This window comes from Pelodiscus sinensis, chromosome 18, assembly GCF_049634645.1.
Source record: "Pelodiscus sinensis isolate JC-2024 chromosome 18, ASM4963464v1, whole genome shotgun sequence".
NCBI classification, from domain to species: Eukaryota; Metazoa; Chordata; order Testudines; family Trionychidae; genus Pelodiscus; species Pelodiscus sinensis.
In genome coordinates this window covers 20,632,057-20,658,934 of record NC_134728.1, presented here as the reverse complement: position 1 = coordinate 20,658,934, position 26,878 = coordinate 20,632,057, and the positions used below count along the sequence as shown (strand labels likewise).

The following is a 26,878-nucleotide window of genomic DNA, read 5'->3' as shown; positions in this document are numbered from 1 at the left end:
GTAGTGGTAGCTTTATAATGTGTGCCCTTAAAAGAGCACTTGTCTTTTTATTCAAAATATTTTGATCAAGAAATGATACATAAGATAACTGTGCTCTGATACCATCATGATAAGTATGGTTTAAAAACAGACTTGAATTCTTTCCACTTTCTGGTTTTTCTTAAGTTCTAGAACTGTGAATTCTAATACTCTGACTTTCTCATTTTTAAGATGCTCAGTGTGTGGTGGATATTTACGTTAACTACGACTGTGATTTAAATGCTGCTAATATCTTTGAACGCCTTGTGAATGACTTGTCTAAAATTGCTCAGGGAAGGAGTGGGCATGAGTTGGGAATGACACCTTTACAGGTAAGAGCAACAGCAGTAGAGATTATAATATAGTTCTGCTTTTCCTTCAGTGCTGACTCCTTTAAGTAATTAGTTTTTACTTGTAACTGAGTTGCATCTTATACAATTGGTTTTATTAAGTCACCTGTATACTGTCAATGAGGAGGTAGTCCTATTGTTTCATCGCCTAGTGAATTTAGCTGCTTGAATGCCCAAAGATGATGCTAATTATACATGTCCTGGTCACACTTGTTTTGTTGCGGGGGGGTTAGCACTTCCATGAGGTGAGGCCTTCTTCATCACTTGTGACTGAATCATCTGACTTCCTTGAGTGGCTTACCCAGAGGGGAGCGATATTCTGGGTTACAGTACTTGAATTGAGTGGAGTCCATGCTTTGACATAAACTCTTGGTCACAAGTTGTGTGGGTTTTTTCCTCCTGTCTCTTAAAATGGTGCTTTCTTAGCCATAAAGAATAATGGGGCATAAAAATTGTTCTTCAGCAAATGCAAAACTATCCTTCCAGTACTAATCCTGTGTGGTGGTAACCTATTCCCAGCTAACGGCAGTGCTGAAAGCAAATTGTAGGGGCCAGTCATTGGCATTCTTCAACCTGGAGCTGAACACACATCTCCAGCCACAGTCACAGATCCGGTAACATTCCCCCACCCTTCTGCCAGTCCCTGCAACCTGTTGGTCAAGGAATGAAATTGACTGAGGACTTATAACTTGATTATCTGCCTGTCAGGGTAATGTAGCTCACTTACCGGGATGCACTATAAACTTTCATTTAGAGAGGGTCTGAATTGTAAATACTTTTGCATCTATTCCTAGTAGTGTTGAGAAAATATTAATGTTTGCAATATTCCTTGCAGTAACAAGGATTGAAAAGTGGTCTGCGATCCAGGGCTTACTATAGAAAGACCTTGTCCAATGTGAATAAAAGGGAGCTAAATCAAAAAAAAAATAAGAATGGCCATACTAGGTCAGATTAAAGGTCCATATAGCCCAGTATCCTGTCTTCCGATAGTGGCCAATGCCAGGTGCCCCAGAGGAAATGAACACAACTAGCAATCAAGTGATCCTACCCTGTCACCCATTCCCAGCTTCTGACAGAGGCTAGAGACACCATTCCTACCCATCCTAGCTAATAACCTAGCTATTGATGGACCTATCCTCCATGAATTTATCTAATTCTTTTTTGAATCCTGGTCTTCACAATGTCCTCTGGCAAAGAGTTCCACAGGTTGAATATGCATTGTGTGAAGAAATACTACTTTTTGTTTGAACCTGCTACCTATTAATTTCATTTGGTGATCCCTAGTTTTTGTGTTATGGGAACAAGTAAATAACTTTTTCTCCCTTATTTACTTTCTCCACTTCTGTCATGATTTTATAGATCTCTTTCATATTCTTCTCCCCCTCCCTCTAGTTTCTTTTTTTCTAAGATGAAAAGTCCCACTGTATTTAATCTCTCACCAGATGGTAGCCATTCCAAGCCCCTAATAATTTCTTTTGCACTTTTCTAAACTTTTTTCAACGTGAAGCTATATCATCTTTTTTTGAGATGAGACAACCACATCTGCACACAGTAATCAAGATGTGGATGAACCATGGGTTAGGAATATGAATGGTTGCCTGGTAAGCATCACCCTTATCGGGTAGGGATGTAACAAAGTAGTTGACTAAGCCCAGGCTTAGGTAGTTGAGCTGACTACTCACGTATGTCCTGTTCCCCCCCTCTCGCCCCTCCCCCCACTGCCTTTGCAGGAGCAGGTTCTCCCCAGCACCATCTCCATGGTGCTGCCTAACATCCTCCCTCCTCCCACTGCTGCCTCTATCAGAGGGAGGGTTGGGGCTGCTGGTGGCTTGGCAGGCAGCCTGGCTTGCACCAGGTTCGGGGCCAAACCCAGCTGTGGCTCTGCGATTTAAAAGGCAGTAGAAGCCAGGCATCCTGGCCCTCAGCTCCTACTGCATTTTAAGTTGCAGTGCCATGGCAGGGTTTGGTCCTGGACCCAGTGTGAGCCGCAACTGAGCTGGCTGCCTATTGACTAATCGAATAATCGATAAAAATTCTATCTACTACTCGATTAGTTAAATACTCGCTTCTTAACCATCCCTATTATCGGGTGATATTTGCCAGCTAAATGTTAACTTGTGCCCAGGCGCAGATTCCTAACATTGTTTGCCTTTTTGACTGCTGCTGCACATTGAGTGGATGTTTTCAGAGAATTATCCACAATGAAACCCTGATCTCACTCTTGAGTGGTAATAGCTATATTAGTCCCCATCATTTTGTACATATTGTTTTCCAATATGCATTACTTTGCATTTATTAACATTAGAATTCATCTGCTATTTTGTTGCCCAATCGCCTAGTTTTGCAAGATCTTTTTAAAGCTCGTCAATCTGCTTTAGATTTAACTATCTTGAGAGTTTAGTATCATTTGCAAATTTTGCCACCTCACTGTTTTACCCTACTCTGTAGATGATTTATTATCGTTATCTTCAGCTACTGATAAAGTGAAGTTTCCAGGGACCAATGCAGTTACTAAGACTTCAAAGAATGGCCGAAGAGACTAAAGCAAGAATGGTCATCAGGGCAGGACACTACTAGTTATCTCTCTCCATTCTGAAAACTTGCCATTTATCCCTATTCTGTCTGTCTTTTAACCTTTTATTAATCCATGAGAACACCTAGAATCCCTAGAAAAGGAACTTGAAGAACAGCTAGCTAAAAATGCAAAGAATAATAAACAATATTTTGCTAAGAAGTGCTAAACAGCCAGTGGCACATTTAGTAGTACCGCAGTTTCACATTTGAGTTCTTTCAGAACTATTGGGTGTATGCCAAGAGTTCAGTTTATCAGTACTGTTCAGTTTATGAATTTGTTCCAAAACCTCCTCTGACGCTTTAATCTGGGATAATTCCTCAGATTTGACATCTAAAAAGAATGGCTCAGGTTTGGGAATCTCCCTCACATGCTCAGCTGTGAAGATGGATGCAAAGAATTAATTTAGTTTCTCTGCAGTGACCTTATCCTTGAGTGCATCTCGATTGCTGGGTGTCCTCACGGGTTGTTCAGCAGGCTTCCTGCTTCAGATGAACTTAAATTTTTTTTTTGTTTTGCTATTACTCTTTGAAATTTAGCTAGCAGTAATTCAAGTATCTTTTTAGCCTTCCTAATTATGGTAGTTCTGTAGTCCTGCCCTAATGACCATTCTTGCCTTAGTCTCTTCTGCTACCCTTTGAAGTCTTGGTAACTGCACTGGTTCCACATTACCCATGGAATCACACTTTATCAATACAGGCAGTCCCCGGGTTACGTACAAGATAGGGACTATAGGTTTGTTCTTAAGTTGAATTTGTATGTAAGTCGGAACTGGCTCCAGATTCATCCGCTGCTGCTGAAACTGACCAGGGGCTGAATTGCTCTGCCCCCAGCTTCCTGGAATCAGCCACTGATCAGTTTCAACAGCGGCTGAATCTCGACCCTGGGACAGAACAGCTGGGCTGCCAGGTAGGTCCCTGCAGGACCAACCCAGCAGCACCCCAGCTGCTCTACCCCAGGGTCCACAACAAAAGCCTGGTCTGCTGGGGGGGGGGGGCACTAGCTGTGCCCCCTGCCCCCCCCAGCAGACCAGGGACACGGGGAGCAAAGCGGCGGCGGGGTGCCGGGCCTCTGAGGCTTTGCTCTGGCAAAGCCTCAGAGGCGCGGGACCTTGCCGTCACTGCCGCTTTGCTCCCCATGTCCCTGGTCTGCTGGGGGGGGGGGGGGGGGCGCAGCTAGTGCGCCCCCCCCCCCCCCCAGCAGACCAGGCTTTTGTTGTGGACCTTGGCAAAGCCTCAGAGGCGCGGGACCCCGCCGCCGCTGCGGCTTTGCTCCCGGTGTCCCTGGTCTGCTGGAGACGGTCCCCAGCAGACCAGGGGCACCCAGAGCAGCTTTTCTCGCCCCGGAGGTCGAAGTGGCGGGACCGCTGCGCTCTGGGCGGTCCCGCTGACTGCGAGCTCCGGGGCGAGAGAGCCCCGTTGGTAAGTGCGGATCCGACATAGGTCAGCTCCGCGTAACTCGGGGACTGCCTGTAGTTGCATACAATATGGCTCTCCAATTGAAACTACTAAAACTGTTTCAAGATTAAAAAAAAAACAAAAAAACCCACAAACTATCACCAAGCTAGCAGTACTGCTGTACATCAGAGCTCTTCTCTACTACGCGGTGTCTCTAAGGCGTGTTTCTTCTGATTTTACAGTTGTGATTTAACTACAGAGTGGGAAAATGTGTTCACTTGTTCTTTCTGCTTTAGAAGTATTTTTGTCTCGGCACAGAATTTCCGAGATTTAGTGTAGTAGGCCTTCACCGGTCAAGAAAAATGTGATTTAATATTTTCTTTTTTCTTTTTCCCCCCCTCTCCTCAGGAACTGAGCCTGCGGAAAAAGGGTCTTGAATGTTTGGTTTCTATCTTAAAGTGCATGGTTGAATGGAGTAAAGACCTATATGTGAACCCTAATCATCAGGCCAGTCTTGGTGAGATTTCCTCCCTCCTCCTTCTCCACCTTCCCGCCCTCCCCTGCCCTCTCGCAGTAAAAAAATTCATTAAAATGTGGTTCTCAGTATATATCTCACTTTTTATGCAGTTAAACATACAGACCAAGAAATTCCAAATGGTATTCATAGTATACTTTGTTGCTGCTGTTATAATAGTAGCACTGTGTTGTGTGTGTTTCCATGGGAAACAAATAGCGGTATTTGCCCTAAAGAGCTTGCAATTTAGATAAGAGATTTTACAAAACGCTGTGAATGAACAGAATGGGGAAATAGAGAGCACTGGTTACAGAAACAGGATTTTGTGGCTATTTGGATAAGCATACAGTCCTGTTTCTATAACCCATATCCTCTTCCTTCCTGTCTTCCATTCCTGCTGTCAGCCTCAATTCTCAGTAGAACTACCTCTGACATGGCTGTAAACAACTTGAGCCATGGATTGTTTTTAAACAGCTGGCAAAACTTGTGGAAGCTAAGATGAAAAATACAGTGTACCTGGTAGACTAAGGAATATCAAAGCTCTATGAAAAGTAAAGTGTCTTATCTATGTTAATAAGGATCATTCACAGTGAACACGGGCAAAGATGCCATTTACGTACATTTCTTTTTTTGTTTAAAAGCTGAGGCTTTAAGAATTAAACAGGAGATTGAACAGGATAATTCATATGTGCACTAGTAGTGTCTGTAGGCCCCAGGTATTCCAATAGATTTTTTTTTTTAAAGTCACGAGATGGCGCCTTTGTAGTGAGTAGTATGCTAGCTCTCATGCTGGTCACCTGTGTGTGAAACTGGTACTATTGTAAGTAGCAATAGCTGTTCTTCTTCAGCCTGTACACACTTCTTTACTAGGTGGAGGTGCAAAGAACTTTCCTCCACTCTTCTTCCTCACTGCTTGGGGAAAGTGGTGTGAGACATAAGAGGCTCCTAATGACTGTTTGGTGGCTCTTTGCTGGAGAAAGGGGGGAGGCCTAGTGGGAGGAAAATTGGATAGTTTAAGAGGATTTTTTTAAATGCTTCTGGGCACACATTGGTTTTTCTCACTATTCATTCTTATTCAGATACTTCTTATACTACTTCACCTACATGCAGGTCCAGATAGGTCTTCAGATCAGGAAATGGGTGAAGGTAAATGTTTGGAGACTGGAAGAAGACGGAGTAGTGTGAGTTCCTTGGATTCAACAGTGTCCTCAGGAATTGGAAGTGTTGGGACCCAGACTGCTGTCCCTGATGATCCTGAGCAGTTTGAAGTCATCAAGCAACAAAAAGAGATAATTGAACACGGGATAGAATTGTAAGTGAATTGGCAGGGAAATAAAAGTTCTTCAGTGCAAATGTCTGTTGGATGCATCTTCACTGTTTCTGCTGCAGTTGCTATGTATTATAGGAACTGTGTTTGTTCCATTTTTAGTTTAAAGGGATACTTGTTATGATAAAGGAACAGGGGCAACTAAACATTACACACCCTTCTGAAAACCTTTGATTACTCGTGTCACAAACTAAGTCATGGTGGTCTGACTGTGGCTTACCTAGGTCAGCGAACATTGCCTTCGGGGGGGTAAAAATTGCAGTGTTGATGTTTGGGCTCAGGCTAGAGTCCAGGTTTTGAGACTGACACCCGCCTCCCCCTCCCCACACACATGTGTCAGAGCCCAAGCTGTAACCTGAGCCCAAACATCTACACTATAGTTCTTAGCCCTGCAACTTGAGCCCTGCATTTCTTAGTCATTTAATCTGGGTTGTGAGACTTCACAGCAAAGCTTTTCATTGCACTGTAGCTATCTCCAAAGTCTACTGTCACTAAAAGGATTTGGGGGTAAGAAATAATTGTGTTCACACTATGCTCTTTGACACAACTTTGTGGTGGCCTTCTTTTAGGCCAACTCAACCACAAATGAGGCATCTTTCTGGGGAGGGGGGGAACCCAAGTGATCGTAATTTACAAATTGGTTTTGGACAGATGTAATATCGAAGACTGTTCTTTAATTTTAAAAAATGGTTAGACTTCAGGTTGGCAATGACCCTTTCAGATTGCTATATAGGTTGGACCTCCCTGGTCTGGCACCCTTGGGACCTAACTGGTCCCGAATCAGGCAGTTTGCCAGACCAGGGATGGTCTGTTCTGGCCGTAAGCTGTCAGTCTCCAGGGAGAGTGCAGAGGCTGACAGGCTCCTGGTCAGTCTACCCTCATGGCCACTGGGCTCTCAGCCAGCCCTCTGCTCTTAGCCCCCAGGGCTCTTTGTTATAGGGGCTTTCTGCTCCAGCAACATCCGTGGTCCTTCTGGATCATGGATGTTGCTGGACCAGAGAGTTTCAACCTGTATTTAAAAAAAAAAAAAATCCTTGCTTGTATTTCTAATAATACATGAAAACTGAATTCTGGAAGGACTTTTTGCCTTTCATGCCATTTCTTACACAGGTACAACCAAGAGAACAAAATGATTGGTCATATTTCATGTTTTATAGTCACTTTACAAAATGTAATACTGTATGTTGCTAAGTTTCAAATGCTGTAGAAGAGTGAATTTTTTTAGAAGAAACAAACATGCACACACATCTTATTAGAATTCTTTACTTTATGAAAAAGCTTCTATTAATAGCATTTGGAAAATTCATGTTTTTTATTAAATCTAAATTGTTTTGACATTCTTTTTTTCTGAAATAGTGGTCTTTGAATATATCACATAAGCCACAGGATGAGATGTCTTGTGTCACCTAATTAATGCATTAACTTTTTTTCAAATGTTCAGACCTCCAACTTCTGATTAAGTACCTTCCTTTTGTTGTAAGGGCTGTGTAGATGCAAGTAAACTTTATGCCCCATGATATCTTAGGAAATTATATCCTGTGTGTAAACTATAGCTTTTCTGCCTCTTTAATTTTTTATATTCTGTCTGTATGAATAGATTTAACAAAAAGCCAAAAAGAGGAATACAATATCTTCAAGAACAGGGAATGCTTGGCACTACAACAGAAGACATTGCACAGTTCCTGCACCAAGATGAACGTCTGTGTTCTGTAAGACTGAATGCTGCATAAGAAATTTGTTTTACAAAGCTATTCCTTCCTTTCTCCCCAGCAATGCCCAGCTGTTGCTGCTTTCATATTTCATTGCCCCCTTTACTCTCCCTTTCTTTTATGATTGGGGATCTAATAAAAGTTCCCCATGTTCTTTTCCCAGGTTAATCTCAAAACACCCACTTACCAACACACCCAATTTACATGCTTCCTCCAGGCCCTTTGCAGAACCTTTCTATTGGCAATGGAAGCTTGGGTAGGATTCCCTTCATGTCTACTTACGCTGCTTTTAGATCAGCCAAAAGAACAAGATGGAGTCTTACTGGTGCTAGTTATTGATGGCATTGACTTCCAAAGATGGTGCTAATGACACTTAATGGAGCATTGTGTCTGTAGAGCAGATGGAACATTCCGTATCCAACAGTGGCTTTGGTTGCCATGAGTAGTATACCAGCCTTATTATGAACTTGACTGCAGTGCCATTGTTATACCAAAAGTTCACTGAAATAAAAGATGGAGAAATTACAGTTATTTTGATGCATAATATTCATAACTATCTCTTTTGTGTTTAGACCCAAGTTGGAGAATTTCTAGGGGAGAGCAATAGGTTTAACAAGGAGGTGATGTATGCCTACGTAGACCAGCTTGATTTCTGTGGGAAAGACTTTGTCTGTGCTCTCCGTATTTTTCTGGAAGGCTTCCGGCTGCCAGGCGAAGCCCAGAAGATTGATAGATTAATGGAGAAGTTTGCAGCTAGATACATTGAATGCAACCAAGGGTAACTTGAAACATATTGGATAAACTTCGGAATAGTCACCTTGTTGGTAGCCTTAGGAAATAAAGTAAGGCTTGACTTGTGGGTGCACCTAAAGGGTGAGGCACCTTGCAGGGGTGTGTGAGGTGGCTGATTTTGCTGCTGCTGTCCTTGCTATCCCTGTTCTATTGCTAAATAGAAAACTTGTGGGATGTTCCTGTAGGCAGCTGCTAAATCATCATGAAGTCGTGGACAGTAGTTTACAGTATTGTCACTTCAAAGAGCGTTTTCTAGCAGATGCATGGGATCTAACCGAGCTAGAATTGCTGAATCTGTACTTAAAGCAGTTAAACAAAATCAGTTTTGTGATCTTTAATTGTTTGTTCGTGGAAGATTAAATATCTGGCTTGATGTGTAATGAGCATTTTCCCACTTGACTTCAGCCAGTAAAGAAATGTGCATGGGTGGGCTAATTTATATACTACTGTAGATTATTTTACTCTAAAACAAATTTGAAGATGCAATTCTTGCTTGAACATTTTCATGCTGTCCACTTAAGAGTCCAGCTTTAATTAATTTCCACTCTCTAAGTCAGTCTCGCATCACTGTTATAATAAAAATGAGTATATTTAGAAAGGAAACTTTGATGTGAGTAGATGATATAGTAGTGGATAGATCTTATTCTAATTACTTGTTGAAAGTAGCAGAAGAACATACAAGGATTAGTAATAGCATTTAAAAAAAACCCTTTTCTGTAATCTTGTAACTATATGGCCTTGTCACAAATTCTTCCCATTCCCTTCACTGGCCTTGCTGTAGTTTTCAGAGCACAGCACAGTACAGTAATATGAAAATTAGTTCAGCTACTATTTAAACTTATTTGAATATAAGGCTCAAATGTGAGATTCCTTATCAATTTTCTTTGAGTCGGGTGTGTGTAATGCTTCTTAACTGCATCTCTTCCCTGCACGTGCAGAGATTGCTAGTGAGTAGAGGATCTAGAATTCTAAAACTTGTTTCTCTGTTTCAGGCAAACCCTATTTGCTAGTGCTGACACTGCCTATGTTTTGGCATATTCTATTATAATGCTGACTACAGACCTGCATAGTCCCCAGGTAGGGAAATAGCACTATAGAACAGTTACAAGTGCTTTTCTCTAGAACTTGTTCTCAAAATTTGACACCTGCATTTTATCCTTATCACTTCTTTTTGACAGGTAAAGAATAAAATGACAAAAGATCAATATATTAAAATGAATCGAGGCATCAATGACAGTAAAGACCTGCCAGAAGAGTATTTGTCCACTATCTATGAAGAAATAGAAGGGAAAAAAATTGCAATGAAAGAGACAAAAGAATATGCAATTACAACTAAATCTACTAAGCCAAGTAAGATTTTAATTAGAAACTCAATAATGGTCTGTGGTTTTTATAGTATCTCATATTCCAGGTTTAACATTGTAAAATGGATTAATTTAGTTTTGCCAGCACTTATGTGATGTACACCAAAGCTATCTGCCGACTCCTTTACCCATTTTTTAAATGTGGTTGCTGAAATGTGGCCACTTCCATCTAAGAGCATCTAGATATGAAGATTACTGTAGCTATTTGAAGCAGCAGGGGGACTTGAGAGGCAGAATGTAATATAATCTAATTTGGAACTTGGCCAGGAAAAAAAATCTGTCCGTCAACTCCACAGAGTATTATGTAACTATCTCATATTGTGCCATGCTTATCAATGGACTTCATAGTTGAGAGAGACTGATTGCTGTTCCTATGGTGTTTGTAATCTGAGCTTATAACACAAGGGTTAGCAGTTGACAAACATGATCATAAAGTCACTTGAAGTTAGCTGACCTTTCTGTACCTTGAATAGAAGAGGACTTCAGTGGTATGTCATAAGAATGGCCATACTGGGACAGACCAAAGGTTCATCTAACCCCATATCTTGTCCTTTAACAATTGCCAATGCCAGGTGTCCCAGAGGGAATGAACAGAACAGGTAATGTTGCATCCAAAAGATAGCATCTCTAGATGTACTCTTAATAGCATACTGGGAAATTGGTTCTCTTCCCTCAGTCAGCACTAAGTAGTAAATCATTGGTACAACTTCCTTCAGTGCTTACATGCTTTAAGGTGTTTCATTCAGATATTGACTCTCGTTAGCTTGAGAGTGAACTAGGTCACAGCCTAATGTGTTATGGCTACAGGAATAAAGGAACAGCACTGATTATTTTAATAGGCTCTGTCTGCATTCCCACTTATGTTAGTATAACTTATGTACTCAAGGATATAGGGGTGAAAAAAATCCTCTGAGCAACACAGGTTATTCTGACAAGTGTTGGTATAAATTGCTTCTCCTGCTGACTTATAGCTACCAGCACTCATTGGGGGTAGATTCATTATGTTGACGAGAGAGCTCTTTCCCATTGGTGAGGAGCAGCTACACTAGAGATCTTACAGTGGCACTGCAGCATCAGTGCAGTGGTGCCACTGTAAGCTCTCTAGTGTAGACATAGCCATACAGTCTGTTATGCAATTGTGAGACTAGAAACTGAATTCTTCCGAAGCAGTTTGCACTAATGAAATGACTTATTGAAATTTGGGATGTTAAATCTCAGTTAATTGAATAGTCAATTAACCTCATGAATTCTTATTGGTTACTCAACTATTCTATAGTCCCTGGGGGTGGGGCTGACAGCCAGTGTGCTCCGGCTGCACTCCTGAGGAGCCCCCTTCCACTCCATGCTGCTGCCTCTATTCCAGAGGCAGCAGCACTGGGTGTCAGGTGGGAGTTGGTCCGTGAGGGGAGCCAGTTTAAAAAACCGCTCCCTTTGAGGACCAGCTGCCTGTTGCTCTGCACTGCTGCCTCTGCTACAGAGGCAGAAGCACGGGGTGGCAGCAGCCCCTGTCCAGGGGGTGGGTCTGAGCTCCCGGACCCAGTGCGAGCTGGAACTGAGCTGAGATGTCTGCCTGCCCACCTGGCTGTTAATATGCTTTAAATGCAGAGCTGCAGCAGGGGTAGGTCCCAAACCCAGCGCAACCTGGGACTGAACCAGGCTGCTGTCAGGGGTGTGTGTGCATGTAGTCTATAGCATTAACAGAGAAGCTTATCAGTTAATCAACTGTACTATTACATCCTTAACTGAAATGTGTGTCTAGATTTTGGTTTTCTGTGAAGCAGGTCATGAAGGGTGTTCGGCTGTTAAGGGACGAGTTGTATTACTACTGTACTAGGAATGTATGGGTTTTCTCACCCAAGGCTTATACTTTATATGAAAGACACAGTTCCATGACAGCATCTTGAATAAATTCAGATGCTTCTGAAGAAGCTTCCATAAATTGAAGTCTCTAGATAAAAATTAAACACATCTGTCTTCAGCATCTGACATCCAGAACTTAATGAATGGAGCCCCATAGCAAAAATGCATATAATGATGCAGGTTTTGTGGTGATCTTCATAGATGTAGCCAATGAGAAGCAGCGGCGGTTATTGTATAACTTGGAGATGGAACAAATGGCGAAAACAGCAAAAGCCCTTATGGAGGCAGTAAGCCATGCAAAGGCTCCTTTCACTAGCGCCACTCACCTGGATCACGTCAGACCCATGTTCAAAGTGAGTGCATGGATTTCTATCATGTACCTTTGCTAGGGCATGTAATCCTCTTTAATCCATAATGTGCTAGGTTGAGAGTGATGAGAACTGAGAGAGAGAGCAGCAGTGCATGATGTGGCTAGAAGTGTTGCCTTCTGCTATGAGTGTGACTGGCTCAGGAATTTGAAGAGAAAAGCTGAAAGTATTGTGGGGAGGAAAACGGGGTGGGTGGGTGTGTGTGTGTGTGTGTGTGTGTGTGTGTGTGTGTTGAAAGGGGACATCAGTATATTCTTGATGTTGCAGAAAGCTTGTGACTGGTGTTTTGGCACTTCATTACATGACTGGGAGGATACAGTGTTACCATGGGCAGTGTCTGCATTAGCTGCTGCCTTAGGGAGAATCATGATTTGATTGTTATGAAACTAAACTTACAAAGTTTTCCTTTTTGCTAGCTTGTATGGACTCCATTATTGGCAGCTTACAGTGTTGGCCTTCAGAACTGCGATGACACTGAAGTTGCATCTCTGTGTTTGGAAGGAATACGATGTGCAATCCGAATAGCCTGCATCTTTGGAATGCAGGTTTGTCTGTTAGCCATACTATGTCTCGCTCACCGGAGGTCATCGTGGACACTGGCATTTGCAATAATAAAACTATAAAAATGTTAGCTTCCTTCAGCCATGAGTTTGTAACTGAGCTATCTGGTCATTTGAAGCAAGTGAAAATAACTTGCTCTGCTAATCAACACATATAAGGCTCTTTGCAAAACTGTTTTTTGGTTTTAATCTGTCCAAAGCTCTTGATCATAAATAAAGATAATAGTTTTTTATTCTTAATCTTCAAATGCCTGCAACTTCTGGGGCTCCCTTAAAGATTATTTCCTAGTTTCACCAGATCTTCTGTAATGTATTGACTGGGAAGGATCTCACTGTAATTACCATTGCAAAGCCATACTTGGAAGGAAAGTTACCCAAACTTGATGAAGTTGTGAACCTTTTAGGCAGAGGGTACTTTTTCTTTAGCATAGTGATAGAAATGTAGCCGTGTTAGTCTGGTGTAGCTGAAACAAAATACAGGACTATGTAGCACTTTAAAGACTAACAAGATGGTTTAGTTCACCTAATAAACCATCTTGTTAGTCTTTAAAGTGCTACATAGTCCTGTATTTTTTTCTTTAGCAGACATCTCAGTTTGTCTGGTTTTGTTTCTGCTCTCATTCTAGCTTGAACGAGATGCCTATGTGCAAGCCCTTGCTCGATTCTCACTGTTGACTGCTAGCTCCAGCATCACAGAAATGAAACAGAAGAACATAGATACTATCAAGACACTTATTACAGTGGCCCATACAGATGGCAACTACCTTGGGAATTCCTGGCATGAGGTAAAAACCTAAATAGTAAATGGCTTCAGTGTGCACTCGCAGCTTGCAAAACTTTGTTCACTTAGCACTGCTTACTCTTTGCACAGCCCACAGGATTTGAAACTCCAGCACCATAGAACTCTGCTGCAGTGAAAGGATTTATTCCACAAACTGTACACTGGCATCTCATTTTCACTGTTTAATCAAACTCATTCTAGCCTTTATAACTTAAACATGAACGGTGTAACCAGCTTTTGCAGACAGCATGAAATACTGTTCACTTGTGAGTGTTAACTTTGAAACCTAATGATGTTTCAAAAGTCAACTGTGCCATTCACTTTCTCAGAAAAATATATGCTTAGTCCATACCTCAAACCTTTCCTTCCAGAAATCTCTACAGTGTGGTTTTTGTCAGTATGTATATTTTCATATATTGAAAATGGAAATATGAGGGAAGAGTAAAACTGAATTGAATCTGAAAACATACAAAGATTACAGTGACTAAGAGAATGTGAAAATAAAATCAAAAGTTGGGATTTTGTTGGTTTTTTTACTAATCTGGACATTTCTGCACAATTCAGTGGGCATTGCTGCAGAATTTAGGTTCAGTTCACAATAAAGCATACAGGATCTTGACTAGTTGTACATTTACTCTCTCCAGGGCTCCCCTTTGGTTTTCCTTTAAAACTTGTAGAAAAATTAGTTTTAAGCACCATAAATCTGCCACTGGATGCCATTTCCTCTTAGTCTATTTTTTTCTCCAGAAATACTAAATATTTCTTTCAACATTCTTTCTAAGGGATCCGCTAAAGGCATAAAATTCACATAATGTTGTGAGTGTTGCTGCTGTAATGAATTAGTATCCTCTCTCACCCCACTGCCCACACAGATTGCTGCAGTCTGTTCCAAAGATCCTGCTTTTTCTCAGCTAGAAGGAAGAAAATTTTAGTGGCAGTGACTGCTAAGATGCAGACTTTGAGAAATTCAGTTCTTCACAAACTCCCCCTTCTTCTCCTACCCCACAATAAATTAATCAGTGTGTCTGCTACAGTCTAGGAAGGAAGGAGTCATGGCTGTCTTCATTTAATTAGGAGGTATTTGGAAATTAGAGACATTATGTGAATTAGAAATGAGTAGAGACTGTATAAATATATAGGTAAACGGATATGAGTTCAGCACTGTCCTCTGCTGGAAAGGATGTCCGTCTAATTGAAGATACTATAGGTACTCTTTTATTGGCTGAACTAAGGGTATGTCTACACTAGCCCCCTAGATCAATCTAGGGAGGCTAATGAGAGAGACCGAAACTGCAAATGAAGCGCGGGATTTAAATACCCCATGCTTGATTTGCCTGTTCGCGGCCGGTCGCCATTTTAGAAATTGACTAGCCCAAAGTAACTGCCCGTGTCTACATGCGGCAGTGAAACGGGATTCTGAAATAAAGCCCTAATTCAAATTAGCGGGTATTCCTCCTGCAATGAGGTTTACCAGCTAATTTGAGGTGGGGCTTTATTTCGGAATCCCGTTTCACTGCCGCGTGTAGACACGGGCAGTTACTTCGGGCTAGTCAATTTCTAAAATGGCGACCGGCCGCGAACAGGCAAATCAAGCGTGGGGTATTTAAATCCCGCGCTTCATTTACAATTTCGGTCGCCCTCATTATCCTCCCTAGATCGATCTAGGGAGCCAGTGTAGACATACCCTAACAGAATAGTTTCTCTTACTCCTTTAGAATAAGGCCTGTTTTATGAGGAGAAGGCCATAATTTTTGCCTTGATGGCATATGCCAGCATCTGGTATCAGTGTAAATGATTTTTACAACGGCTTCCACTTTGAGTAACACCAACTTGGCATTTAGATATTGAGTCTAGCCGCTTGTTCGTGTTCATGAGCTTATCTAATAAAGTTGGCGTCAGAGGGGAGATAGGCTTCCTAGTGCATGGGTGGCTTTGAGAGACTGAGCTAGAACTGAAGTACAGTAATTCCTCATTTAACGCTACAGATAAGTTTCAGAAAATGATCGTATTAAGTGAAAACATGTTATGCGGGGTCAATTTCCCATTGAAAATAATGGAAAAGGTGGGGGTTGCATTTCAAGCGGTGGTGTCTGTTGGAACCGGGACATAAGGTTGGGGGAGAAAGGGGACTGGGTTACAGCAGGGAGGGGAGGTGTTTGGCTTTAGGGAAGGGAAGGAGAGAGGAAGGGGATTGGGTTGGGAGTATGCCCCTGTGATGTGTACGCCAGGACCCACACTGCGTCCGGTGAGGGGGGGTCACCAGGGAACGGTGCAGCGAGCGATGAACCCTCCAATGCTTTGCACGGAGGTGGAAGAAGCCCCGTACAGCTGCTGGCAATGGGCTGGTTGGGGAAATTGTGTTCCGGGACGGTTGCGTAATTCAAAAAACGTTCCCTAAAAACAAAATTGTGCTATCTCAAAAATGTGTTAAGCGGACATGTGTTAAATGAGGAATTACTGTAAAAGACACCACTTGTCAAACTAAATTGAAAGCATGATCCTACTGTTAACTTGTGGTTGTTTTCAAAATATATTATGGTAATATCATTATAGCTACTATTTGTAGTAATGGAAGCTCACTTATTTATCTGTACGGGGAATAGAAACTATTGGCGAATAAGCCCCATAATATACAGGTTCTTAAACTGCTCCTCTTCATCTCCTGCATCCCGTGGAGGAAACTTGGACTAGTGACAAGAGAATTTTTAAGAGTTGGACTTGAGCTGCCACTGATTCACTGTCCTGAGACAAGTTGCTTTGCAGCGCAGTTGTACGTTAGCAATAATATTTGCCTACATTACAGAAGTGTTGAGATTTTAATGCTGGCAAAATTGTTTGTGAACCTGTAAAGTATCATAAGGTAAAACGTGGTTGTGGTCATTTACATTATTGAAATGTGCCTTTTATTATTAGATCTTGAAATGCATCAGCCAGTTGGAACTAGCACAGCTTATAGGGACTGGGGTTAAAACTCGATATTTATCTGGCTCTGGGCGTGAAAGGGAAGGCAGCATTAAAAGCTATACCTCTGGAGGAGAAGAATTCATGGGCCTGGGATTAGGTAAGATTAATTGTTCTGTCACTTCACAGGCCTGCATTTACAAGTTAATTAAATCTAAAGATTTGTCACTGAGGTAACGAATAATTAATTCCTCTCACGATGCTGGGTCGTATATCTACCTGCTTTTATTTTAACTATGTGGAGACTAGTGTCACTACGTAATTAATGAAAGTGGCCATTACTTCAACTAGCTTGGTAATGATTAAACATCTGAATTCATTCCAGCTTCTATAAATCAGGTTACATGAAATTACTTCATAGACTAGCCAGACTAACTGCCTTGTATGAACTTGAGTGTGGTGGTAATTTTGTTACATCAGGTTTAGGATGGCCATAGTCTTGTTACAGACATAAAAGTAGAGACTTCAATTACATTTTTAAATAAAAACATTAAAATTACTGATATCTCTCTGAATTCTAAATTCCTGATACTAACAATTTTTACATGAAATGTGATGATAGTTGGTTTTCAAAGTTAGATATTTCACATTAGTGTATGTTAGGGGTGCAATACTGTAGCTGATTAATAGATTAACCGATAAGCAAAAGCATTATAGGTTAATGCTATAGACTACATGCATTTCCCCTCCTCTTCCATCCCCCCCTTGCCAGTACATTTTTTAGCAGACTGGCCAGCAGCCAGGCTCTGTCCTGGTTTGCACCTGGTCTGGGACCTACCCTTGCTGCAGCTCTGCATTTAAAGTGTATTAGGAGCTAGGCAAGCAGGCAACCTGACTCAGTTCCAACTTGTGCCGGGTCTGGGAGCTCAGGCTTTAGGCATAAATGTCATTCGAGTAATGCATCAGTGATTACAAAAGATACAAATCATCTTTAACTTTACATCATTAGTGTAATCCTGACAGCCTGGTTTTCTTATACTGTAATGGATACTAGTCACAAAAATTAAGGGTGCAAAATTTGTATTAATTTAAAACCTCTCTATACCCTCCCCCACAAAATCTTCACATGCTCATAGTTTTTTGCTGAAAAAATTTTCTGTTTGAGATCACTGTTTTGAGTAGGCCTTCAGTGATCTGGTGCATAATTTCTGACCTGTAGCACCTGTCTTATTATATAAATTGTAAGTTCCTTGGGGGCAGGAGCCATCTGACTCCTTGCTCTGTATAAAATTGAACATAAAGTTGGTATTTAACTATGAATATTTCATCAGATTAAACATTTGGTTCTGACTGTTTGTTTTATTACAGGTAACTTGGTTGGTGGTGGAGCTGATAAAAGACACATGGCCAGCATTCAGGAGTCTGTGGGTGAGACCAGCTCACAAAGTGTGGTGGTGGCAGTGGACAGGTACTGCACTGCTTTCTTTGTCTGTAACAACTTGCAAATCAAGAGTTACACAAATTGTCCTAATTTCCCCCTGCAGAATAAATCTTAACTTAAAACCAGTTGAAATGAAACAGGTTTATGTTCATTCTGAATGATACCAAATCTCCTGGGCTTGATCATGGTAAAATATTCTGGTGTTTTTCTCTTCAGTCCTGCAATACTAAGAGGAAAAGACTGTTTCAGTAAACTATCTGGTGTTACTATTGATAGCTGAATACTTGGAAAAATAGTGTAGGTGGGCTTGGAGGCTGGTAAGCAGAAAGAAAGTATTCTTAAAACTTTTTGCCTGGAAATACTTTAGTTCAGTGATTCCCAACCTTTTCCACTGTGGGGAGGGATAGTTCAGTGGTTTGAGCATTGGGCTGCTAAACCCAGGGTTGTGAGTTCAATCCTTGCGCCATTTAGCGATTTGGGGCAAAAATTCATCAGGGATGGTACTTGGTCCTGCTGTGAAGGCAGGGGACTGGACTCCATGACCTTGCAAGGTCTCTTCCAGTTCTAGGAGATAGGCAATCTGCAATATAAAATAAAATAAAAAATGGTGGGCCCTATCCTTATTTTTAAACTTTCCATGACCCCCTGCAGTACTGTCATGGACCACTAGGGGGTCTGCAGATCACAGGTTGGGAACTGCTGCTTTAGTTTGTCCTTTATTTTTTTTAAATATAACTTAAATTTTATCATATCTTGATTTGTTCTACAGAATATTTACTGGATCAACACGTTTGGATGGAAATGCAATAGGTACGTATGCTGAACATACAAGGAAATGAACTATGTTGCAGTAGAACACCCCCAAACTCATGGTTTGTAATATCTGTTTAATGTTCAGTTGATTTTGTCCGATGGCTGTGTGCTGTTTCCATGGATGAGTTGGCTTCCCCTCACCATCCTCGCATGTTCAGCCTACAGAAGATAGTAGAAATCTCGTATTACAATATGAATCGAATTAGACTGCAGTGGTCAAGGATATGGCAAGTGATTGGAGATCATTTCAATAAGGTAATTCAAAACATAAAGGTTACAGACCATGCCTTTGCAGTAATATTTTTGAATCTAGTTGAAATCCATGCTTATCAGCTTTCCCTTAAGACATGGGGTGGGGAACCTCTGGCCTGTGGTCCGCATCTGGTCCGCATCAAACAATTTAATTTGCCTCTTGGAGGGGCGGGGGGTGTCCAGCAGCTGTGAAACACCTCAGGGAGGTCCTGGGGGCTGCTTTAAAAACTTCCCCCGGTCTCCCTTGCAGTGTGGCTGGATACTTCCAGTTCCTCTCCTGCATGTGGGGGAAGCGCACGCAGGAAATCTGGAGGGAGGGAGAAGCTGCATGTAGTGGCGCCCTTTAGCATTTCAGGAGGTGGCTGCAAAAAAGTCTGGAGCTGCTTTCTAGCCTCTGGCAGCTGCAGAGACTGACAGCAAAACTGCTTTTGCTGGTAAGGTGGTGTGCAGGACCACAAGAGAGGAGAGGGGAAAGGGTGGAATCAGTTTCCAGAATGGGAGTGAAGGGAAGCACCTGAGCCCCTTCCCTTCATGGAGCACCTTTCAGGAGGAAAGGGAGGCCACAGTGAGGCCAGCTTCTTTCCCCCCATCCCCTTCCCTGCATAGGCTGGCTGCAGCACGGAACAGCATCTGGCAGACTGGAGCCATACGCTGCCAGCAATTTCTCCTTAACAGTTAAGGAGGCATGCCGGACCTGAGGGAGAGGGAATCCCTTGCAGGAGTGGGAGGGCACGGAACCCCTCCCTCCAGTCCCTTCCCTTTAAAAAACAAATTCAGTCATCACATTAAAATTCAAAATAAAAAGATCATCATACCACAACAGTTTTTGTGCATGCGGTGTTTTTTGGGCTGCCCTGATTGATCTCTGCGAGTTAGTGGCACCTGACCCAAAAAAGATACACTAATGGAATGTCTTGGAGTGTTTTCCTGCTTCAGAGCATCATAAGTTTTGACGTGTTAATCAATATGGATTTAGGTGAGGATACTACATTCTTTACATTTGGGTTGGAGAAGTTCTAAGTCTTTCATATGTGCTTGGCTCTTAATAGAATCTATAGTCTTGGGTCTATAGTATTAGTATTATTTTAAGGAGAAGGGGAAAAGTGTCCTCCTTTTTTGGAAATCATATGTCCTCTCTTTTCATACTTTGTTGCCTCTTTTATTAAGAACATCAGGACATGATTTCTGTTGCTTTCCCCTTCTTTTCTCAACTATTTGGGCATTTTCCTTTCTGAACCAGTAATACCTGGTTAGGTTTTATTTTACAAAATGTGTGTTGACTGAGGGACAGCAACTGTGTGTGTTCCTTATGCTGGTAAGGTGGTGTGCAGGACCATAAGAGAGGAGAGGGGAAGGGGTGGAATCAGTTTCCAGAATGGGAGCGAAGGGTGTTTGGCATGTTTGGATGATTAATTTATTTTTCTCTTGGTAGTCTCTACTGCTAATCTGCTTTTGTACATACTCAAACCAAGCAAGAAAAATGCCCATCTGATTCTCTTCTTTTAAAAATAAAATCCTGAATTCTCAGTTTGTGTCACTATTACAGGACTTTGTTTGTGTAGTTTGAACATGTGCAAAAGCACATATGTCAACTTCAGGAAAAACATGGTCTAGCCAGAATATCTAGACTATGGACATTGATGTGCAGCAAAAATACCTGGGTAGTTCTAAATGAATCTTCAGCTTAATAAGATTCCTCTGTTCACAATTCATTTGAATGTTTTTAGGCCCCTAAATCCTTGCCAGATTAGGCAACTAAATCATAGTTATCTTCTTCTACTCCCCATAAGATATACTGAATACACATAGCTCCTGTTGAAGTCCATGGCTGTGAGTGGTCAGGATCTCTAGAAAATAATTTGCTCATTATGACCTCTGTTCCTAACTTTAGGCATATAAGCAAAATGTTCATAGCAAGAACAAACCTCAGGCTTGAAGTGTTATCTTATAAAAACTAGAAAAATAGTGAGTCTACAGGGTAACCCTGAGTGTTTGCAAACTCATATGGGCTGACTCTCTAACATAAAATTATTTTACATCCCCTAACCTTGATAGTATGGTGGTGTATTCCTTCCCTCTAGTAAACTAATTTCTGGGTTTGTTAGATGGCCTCTATGGCTATGTCTAGACTGCAGGCTTCTTTCGAAAGAGGCTCTTTCGAAAGCATCTTTCGAAAGATCGCGTCTAGACTGCAGGCGGATCTTTCGAAAGAGAAATCCGCTTTTTCGAAAGAGAGCACCCAGCGAGTCTGGATGCTCTCTTTCGAAGACGGCCTCTTTACATTGAAGAACGCCTTCTTTCGAAAGAGGAACTTTCGAAAGAAGGCGTTCTTCCTCATAAATTGAGGTTTACTGCCATCGAAAGAAAAGCCGCGTTCTTTCGAAATAATTTCGAAAGAACGCGGCTTGAGTCTGGACGCAGGGGAAGTTTTTTCGGGAAAAGGCTACTTTTCCCGAAAAAACCCCTGAGTCTGGACACGGCCTATATGTTTGTAAAAAAACATTTAGGTATGTAAAGGTTGAGCCTTGGAAATTAAACTCCCATGGTGGGTTTGTGTGGTAAAGTTCACATTAACTTTTTAAATGTACATAGACACACTTTTTCCTTCTCTGTTATTAGGTTGGATGTAATCCTAATGAAGATGTGGCCATCTTTGCAGTTGATTCATTAAGGCAGCTGTCAATGAAGTTTCTTGAGAAGGGAGAATTAGCCAATTTCCGTTTCCAGAAAGACTTTTTAAGGCCCTTTGAACACATTATGAAGAAAAACAGGTGTGCGTGCACTGAAACTTCTGTCTTGCTTGGTTTTTATGCAGCAGCTTACAATATGACCAGGTTTCCTGTGCCCATGTAGGTGGGATGCCCTTTGGTGTAGGCAATGGCAAATAACATGGTGGTTAATTTGTTTTTAAGATCTCCTACCATTCGTGACATGGTAATACGCTGTATTGCTCAGATGGTGAACTCCCAGGCTGGTAACATTCGTTCAGGCTGGAAGAATATCTTTGCAGTATTTCACCAAGCAGCTTCAGACCACGATGGGAATATTGTAGAGTTGGCTTTCCAAACAACGGGACATATAGTTAGTAAGTATTCATTGGAAGAGGGAACAAGTTAACTAACATACTCCATTTCTGTGGCTTGTGCTAGAATGGAGGTCCTGTCTACATAATAAACTCTGTTGTGGTGGAAGAGGTTGTGTTTTTAAATGCCCAAACTGCTCAGAGTATGTAGCTGAGTCTTGCCTGCTGTCTTAGCTCTGACAGTTCTGTGTCATGAAAGACCAAATTGTTGTACAGTGTCTGGTAGTTTATGGCATGATCTGTAAGTATCATACTATATAATCTGAATCCAGTTTGCTATATGAAGTAATTTTAATAGCATATGGTCTCTCAACTCTGTATACTGCATCTGGGAACCTAGATTCATTCTTCAACCATACAGATTTAGTTAGGTACTGTGTCTCTGTTATATCGCTTTCTGCAAAGGCAATGATGGATGCCTTAGAAATGCCATGGATGGCTAGAAGAAAACATTTTGGTCCAAATGCAAGCTATTCACCAGCCCTTTATCATGATTAAGGCAGCTTAAGACACTCCCCGTTCTTCCTCTGACTTTTCCTGGGCGGGGAATCCTCGAACACCTACAAATGACTTGATTTCAGGGTTGGACTAGATGTTCCATAGTATTTTTCTCCCTCTTTCCCCCTCCAAAGTCAAGTTACATTGTTCATACAATGCAACCTGGCTATGAACACAGTGCTTTATCCAGTCTGACTTTTAAACAGCTTGAGCTGGCGCTGTCTCTGTAACTCATGAAGTATGATATTTCACTTGCTGAGTTGGCTCTGAAAGGCTACTTGGGAAAAGTGGAGTCCTAATTAAAAAGGAGAGACACGGTGTACTCCATCTTTTTAAATGAACAAAATTTATGGATTCTTCTGCATATTAATAGCAATATATACCCTGAAACATATTATTAAATTTTCTCTGTACACTTTTTTGTAAAAGCTGTTCTGTTTTCTTGCTGTGTAAACGCTTTTACAGCAAGGGAGAAATTGACTATCCTAGGTAAAAAGTGAAACTAAATACATGTCTACACAACAGTCTTAAATTGACCTAAATTAGGTTTATATACAACCAGTGTAGTAATTTATTATGGTAGTTGATTTCCCCACTATCCTCCTCCTGTTGGCAGTTGGGCTTGGAGGGAACAGTCATTGATACTACATTGCCCTAACTACCCTGATGTAAGCCCTATGCCTCTAGTGGAGGCAGAGTTATGTCAGGTGTGGTAGGGCATTTACATCAGTGGGAACAAGGCTCTAATTTGTACATTAACATAGTCAGGTTGACAAAAGCTGCCTTATGTTCTTATGTTGACCTAAAAGTGTGGTGTAGACTACAGCCTTTGTATTGTTTATGTTGAAAAGCATTTTGTCTACAAACTAATCAAATAACTTTTTTTTGCCAATTTAAATTGATAATGATTGCAACCAAGTTCAAAACTTTAAGACAAATCTGATTTTTATACTGTATCAGTGCTCAGCTTTTGAGCACTAATCAGTTTTTCTTACGACAAAATCTCAGAGGAGACTTTAGATTATTTGACCTAAACAGGAAAGTTTGTGAATCTTGTATACGAATAGAAGGTTTGAAATATAACTATACATCTGAAGAGCTTTAACAAGAGTATCTGTGGCTTAAAATAAACAGTTTGAACATTTTAATGAGGCTGTGAAATAGTAGTAATCATAAAGGTTTTTTAATATTAATACTATTTACCTGGTGTGTGTGTGTGTGTGTGTGTGTGTGTACACTAAGAAATTGTGATGTGTTGATTCTGTAATACTGTTCCACGTTTAATATTGATAAAATCAAATGGCCAAGTCCTCAGCTAATATAAATTGGTATAGTTTCATTGACTTCGTGGAGTATCTGGTTCAAAAAATCTGATATGGTATTAGTATGTTTAAGACATTTCTCTTTGTTTTCCCAGCCAATATTTTTCAACAGCATTTTCCAGCAGCAATTGATTCATTCCAGGATGCTGTAAAATGTTTATCTGAATTTGCCTGTAATGCAGCATTTCCAGACACCAGCATGGAAGCAATCAGACTTATCCGTTATTGTGCTAAATATGTTTCAGAAAGACCACAGGTATTTTCTGTTCTTGAAATAACTAATAGTTTAAAACTATGATTACTACTGTAACTAAGAATCTGCTCTGAAATGTAGACTTTAGGCTCTTAGGAATGAAGATCATGCTAAAATATTTACACCAAATTAGACACCTGTTCAGGCCTATGAGGACACATAGCATCCTCCGTAGAAAACTGAGAAAACCTTGTCTCAATCGGGTGTGGAAATAGCAGGAGAAAACTGGCGATTGTTGGCCGTTGTAGGTTTTGTTAATAAAAAAAAAAAGCTATGAGTCTTTGATTTAACTCTAATGACTCTTGCAATCTGTGATTTGCATGTCACTTCCTATCCCGTTAGAACTTAATACCAAATCCTTAAGGTATAAATAGCAGTTCTCTTTAAAAGAATCTAGGTCGAAGTTATCTAATTAACATTGTTGGTTAAGTTTGCAAGATTTTCAGGCTCTTCAGTTCTTGCATGTACAAACACAGCATTCATTTGTGAAGTGCTGCATCCACAATCTGTTTGGGTGAGCAATTGTGTATAAAAACATGGGTGCAGTTAAGGAGTCAATTGCAATCTTGTCTCCAGTGCACCAAAAGAACCAAATATTTTAAAACTTAGAATAGGAATAGAATCAGAGGTATCTTTTTATTATTTAGAAATATTAATGGAGGTACTTGCAGAAATGAATAAATTACGGTTAAACTTAGAATAGAAGATGCAATTTAATTTTTACTTTTTGAAAACTTTTTAGATATGACAATAGAAAAGTAATAACCTTTCTCTAAATATTTTTCAGGTATTGCAAGAATATACAAGCGATGACATGAATGTTGCTCCTGGAGACAGGGTCTGGGTCAGAGGATGGTTCCCTATTTTATTTGAACTTTCCTGTATCATTAATCGATGCAAATTAGATGTTCGGACAAGGTAATGAGGATATTTTGCTTTTTAGTTGCATTCAGTTATTGAAACTGATTGGAAACATCCCTTTTAGCATCTTATTTTTTCCTCTCATTTAGAGGCCTGACAGTGATGTTTGAAATAATGAAGAGCTATGGCCACACCTTTGAAAAACACTGGTGGCAAGATTTGTTTAGGATTGTGTTTCGGATATTTGACAATATGAAGCTCCCTGAACAACAGACAGAGGTAACAAGGCTTTTGAAGGATCCTGTTGTTGTGACACAATAAGAGATTTCCATAGGATTGTGAAATTCCATTTAATGAAATTCTGCTGTTCCTGGAAGGAGCCAGATTCTCAGTCCTAGTAGATTGACATCTGGTATCTTTTATTTTAAACAAACAAACAAACTTGGTTCAGCATGGACAGCAGCATTGTGTGTGTATTCCCACTCCACCTTGCCAATGTGCCTCAACTGTCTTCTGGAAGAACATGCTCTAGAGGGGTAAGAGGATTTCAGTGTCCATGGCTTCGCTCTTGGTGTGTCTAGGACAGCCACCCTTTTAACGTACTTCAAGATCATTCAGTTTTATCCAAACTACATTCCTCTCTTTACAATGCATCTTTTTGTATACCCATTCCTATCCCATGTACCATTATAATATGGGAACCCCTTCTTTCCATTCAGCACTTACCCTAACAAAAATAAAGGCCTGTCATTGTCTTTCAGAAATCTGAATGGATGACAACCACATGTAACCATGCACTTTATGCAATCTGTGATGTATTCACGCAGTTTTATGAAGCTTTAAATGAGATCCTCCTTCCTGATATATTTGCACAGTTACACTGGTGTGTAAAACAAGGTAGCTTATTTACATATATGACACTATGTTTTTAAATGTACAATGTCTGGAATGCTTGCTTTAACTTTTTTCTCAATCAAAATAAGGAAAATAAACCACTATTTCTGTAAGTAAAACTTTTGCAAGGTTGTTGTTTTCATGCCATTTAATCCATTAGTGTTTTTTCTCCATCTGTACAATTTTTGCCAAATGAGTGTGCTGCAATAGTACTTACAAAAGATCTTTCATATGGAAAGAAAAAGAAGTTAATTATGTTAACACTTTGCCATTTATCCTTTCTTCATTTGGCAAAAACAGCACTTTTGGTTTGTTGAATGAATAAATTTAATCTTGTATTACTTTCACACTTCTGAAAATTATCCCTCTATATAGAGAGCACAAAAGACCTAAGGGGTTCACTACTATATATTTGTGTTGTCACTTCAAATGATGTAACATTTTTATGCAGATAGCACTGAATGTGTGGGGAAGAGTGGGAGGGAAAGGTGGCTTGTGAATACCTAACTCAAACTGTCTTCAAGTCCTCCCTTGTGCCTGGTTTATTTCATGGGAAACTGATTCAGAGCCCTGGACTGGGAATCAGGAGATGGAGTCTCTGTTGGTCACTGGCCTGCTGTGGGACTGTCAAGGCTTATTCCCCACTCTGGCATGATAAATGCAGAAGTGGGGGCCTGCAAAAGTACACCAAAACCTTATCTTTCCAGGCTTTGTTATAAAACTTTCCCCCGAAATCTTAAAAACCTAGATTTTGGGATAAAAATCCGCCACCACCCAAGTAATGATAAGAAACCAGGGAAGAGATCAGTTGGGAAATCTCAGCCCTAAAGTTAAAAACCAGGACACAAAAAACTTAATCAATACCAGGTTAATAAAAGTTCTCTCTTTCTTTTTATTATCACCACAATACTCCTGTTACAAGCATCGTGACTAGATGGAAAAGTCACCA

The 26,878-nt window shown here is 40.8% G+C and overlaps 1 protein-coding gene across 1 annotated transcript in view; it reads left to right on the top strand.

Moving 5' to 3' along the window:
* ARFGEF2 (ARF guanine nucleotide exchange factor 2) overlaps nt 1-26,878 on the top strand; it is a 63,430-nt gene that overhangs the window by 24,945 nt on the left and 11,607 nt on the right. Inside the window, exons 12-31 of the mRNA XM_014578138.3 lie at nt 211-350; nt 4,746-4,854; nt 5,962-6,163; nt 7,776-7,887; nt 8,460-8,665; nt 9,672-9,756; nt 9,858-10,029; nt 12,105-12,256; nt 12,688-12,816; nt 13,458-13,616; nt 16,526-16,673; nt 17,882-17,981; nt 18,724-18,764; nt 18,853-19,022; nt 21,639-21,790; nt 21,932-22,104; nt 24,017-24,177; nt 24,962-25,092; nt 25,185-25,314; nt 25,797-25,932. Of these exons, the coding sequence (XP_014433624.3) occupies nt 211-350; nt 4,746-4,854; nt 5,962-6,163; nt 7,776-7,887; nt 8,460-8,665; nt 9,672-9,756; nt 9,858-10,029; nt 12,105-12,256; nt 12,688-12,816; nt 13,458-13,616; nt 16,526-16,673; nt 17,882-17,981; nt 18,724-18,764; nt 18,853-19,022; nt 21,639-21,790; nt 21,932-22,104; nt 24,017-24,177; nt 24,962-25,092; nt 25,185-25,314; nt 25,797-25,932 (2,808 nt within the window). The remainder of the gene's footprint in view (nt 1-210; nt 351-4,745; nt 4,855-5,961; nt 6,164-7,775; nt 7,888-8,459; nt 8,666-9,671; nt 9,757-9,857; nt 10,030-12,104; nt 12,257-12,687; nt 12,817-13,457; nt 13,617-16,525; nt 16,674-17,881; nt 17,982-18,723; nt 18,765-18,852; nt 19,023-21,638; nt 21,791-21,931; nt 22,105-24,016; nt 24,178-24,961; nt 25,093-25,184; nt 25,315-25,796; nt 25,933-26,878) is intronic.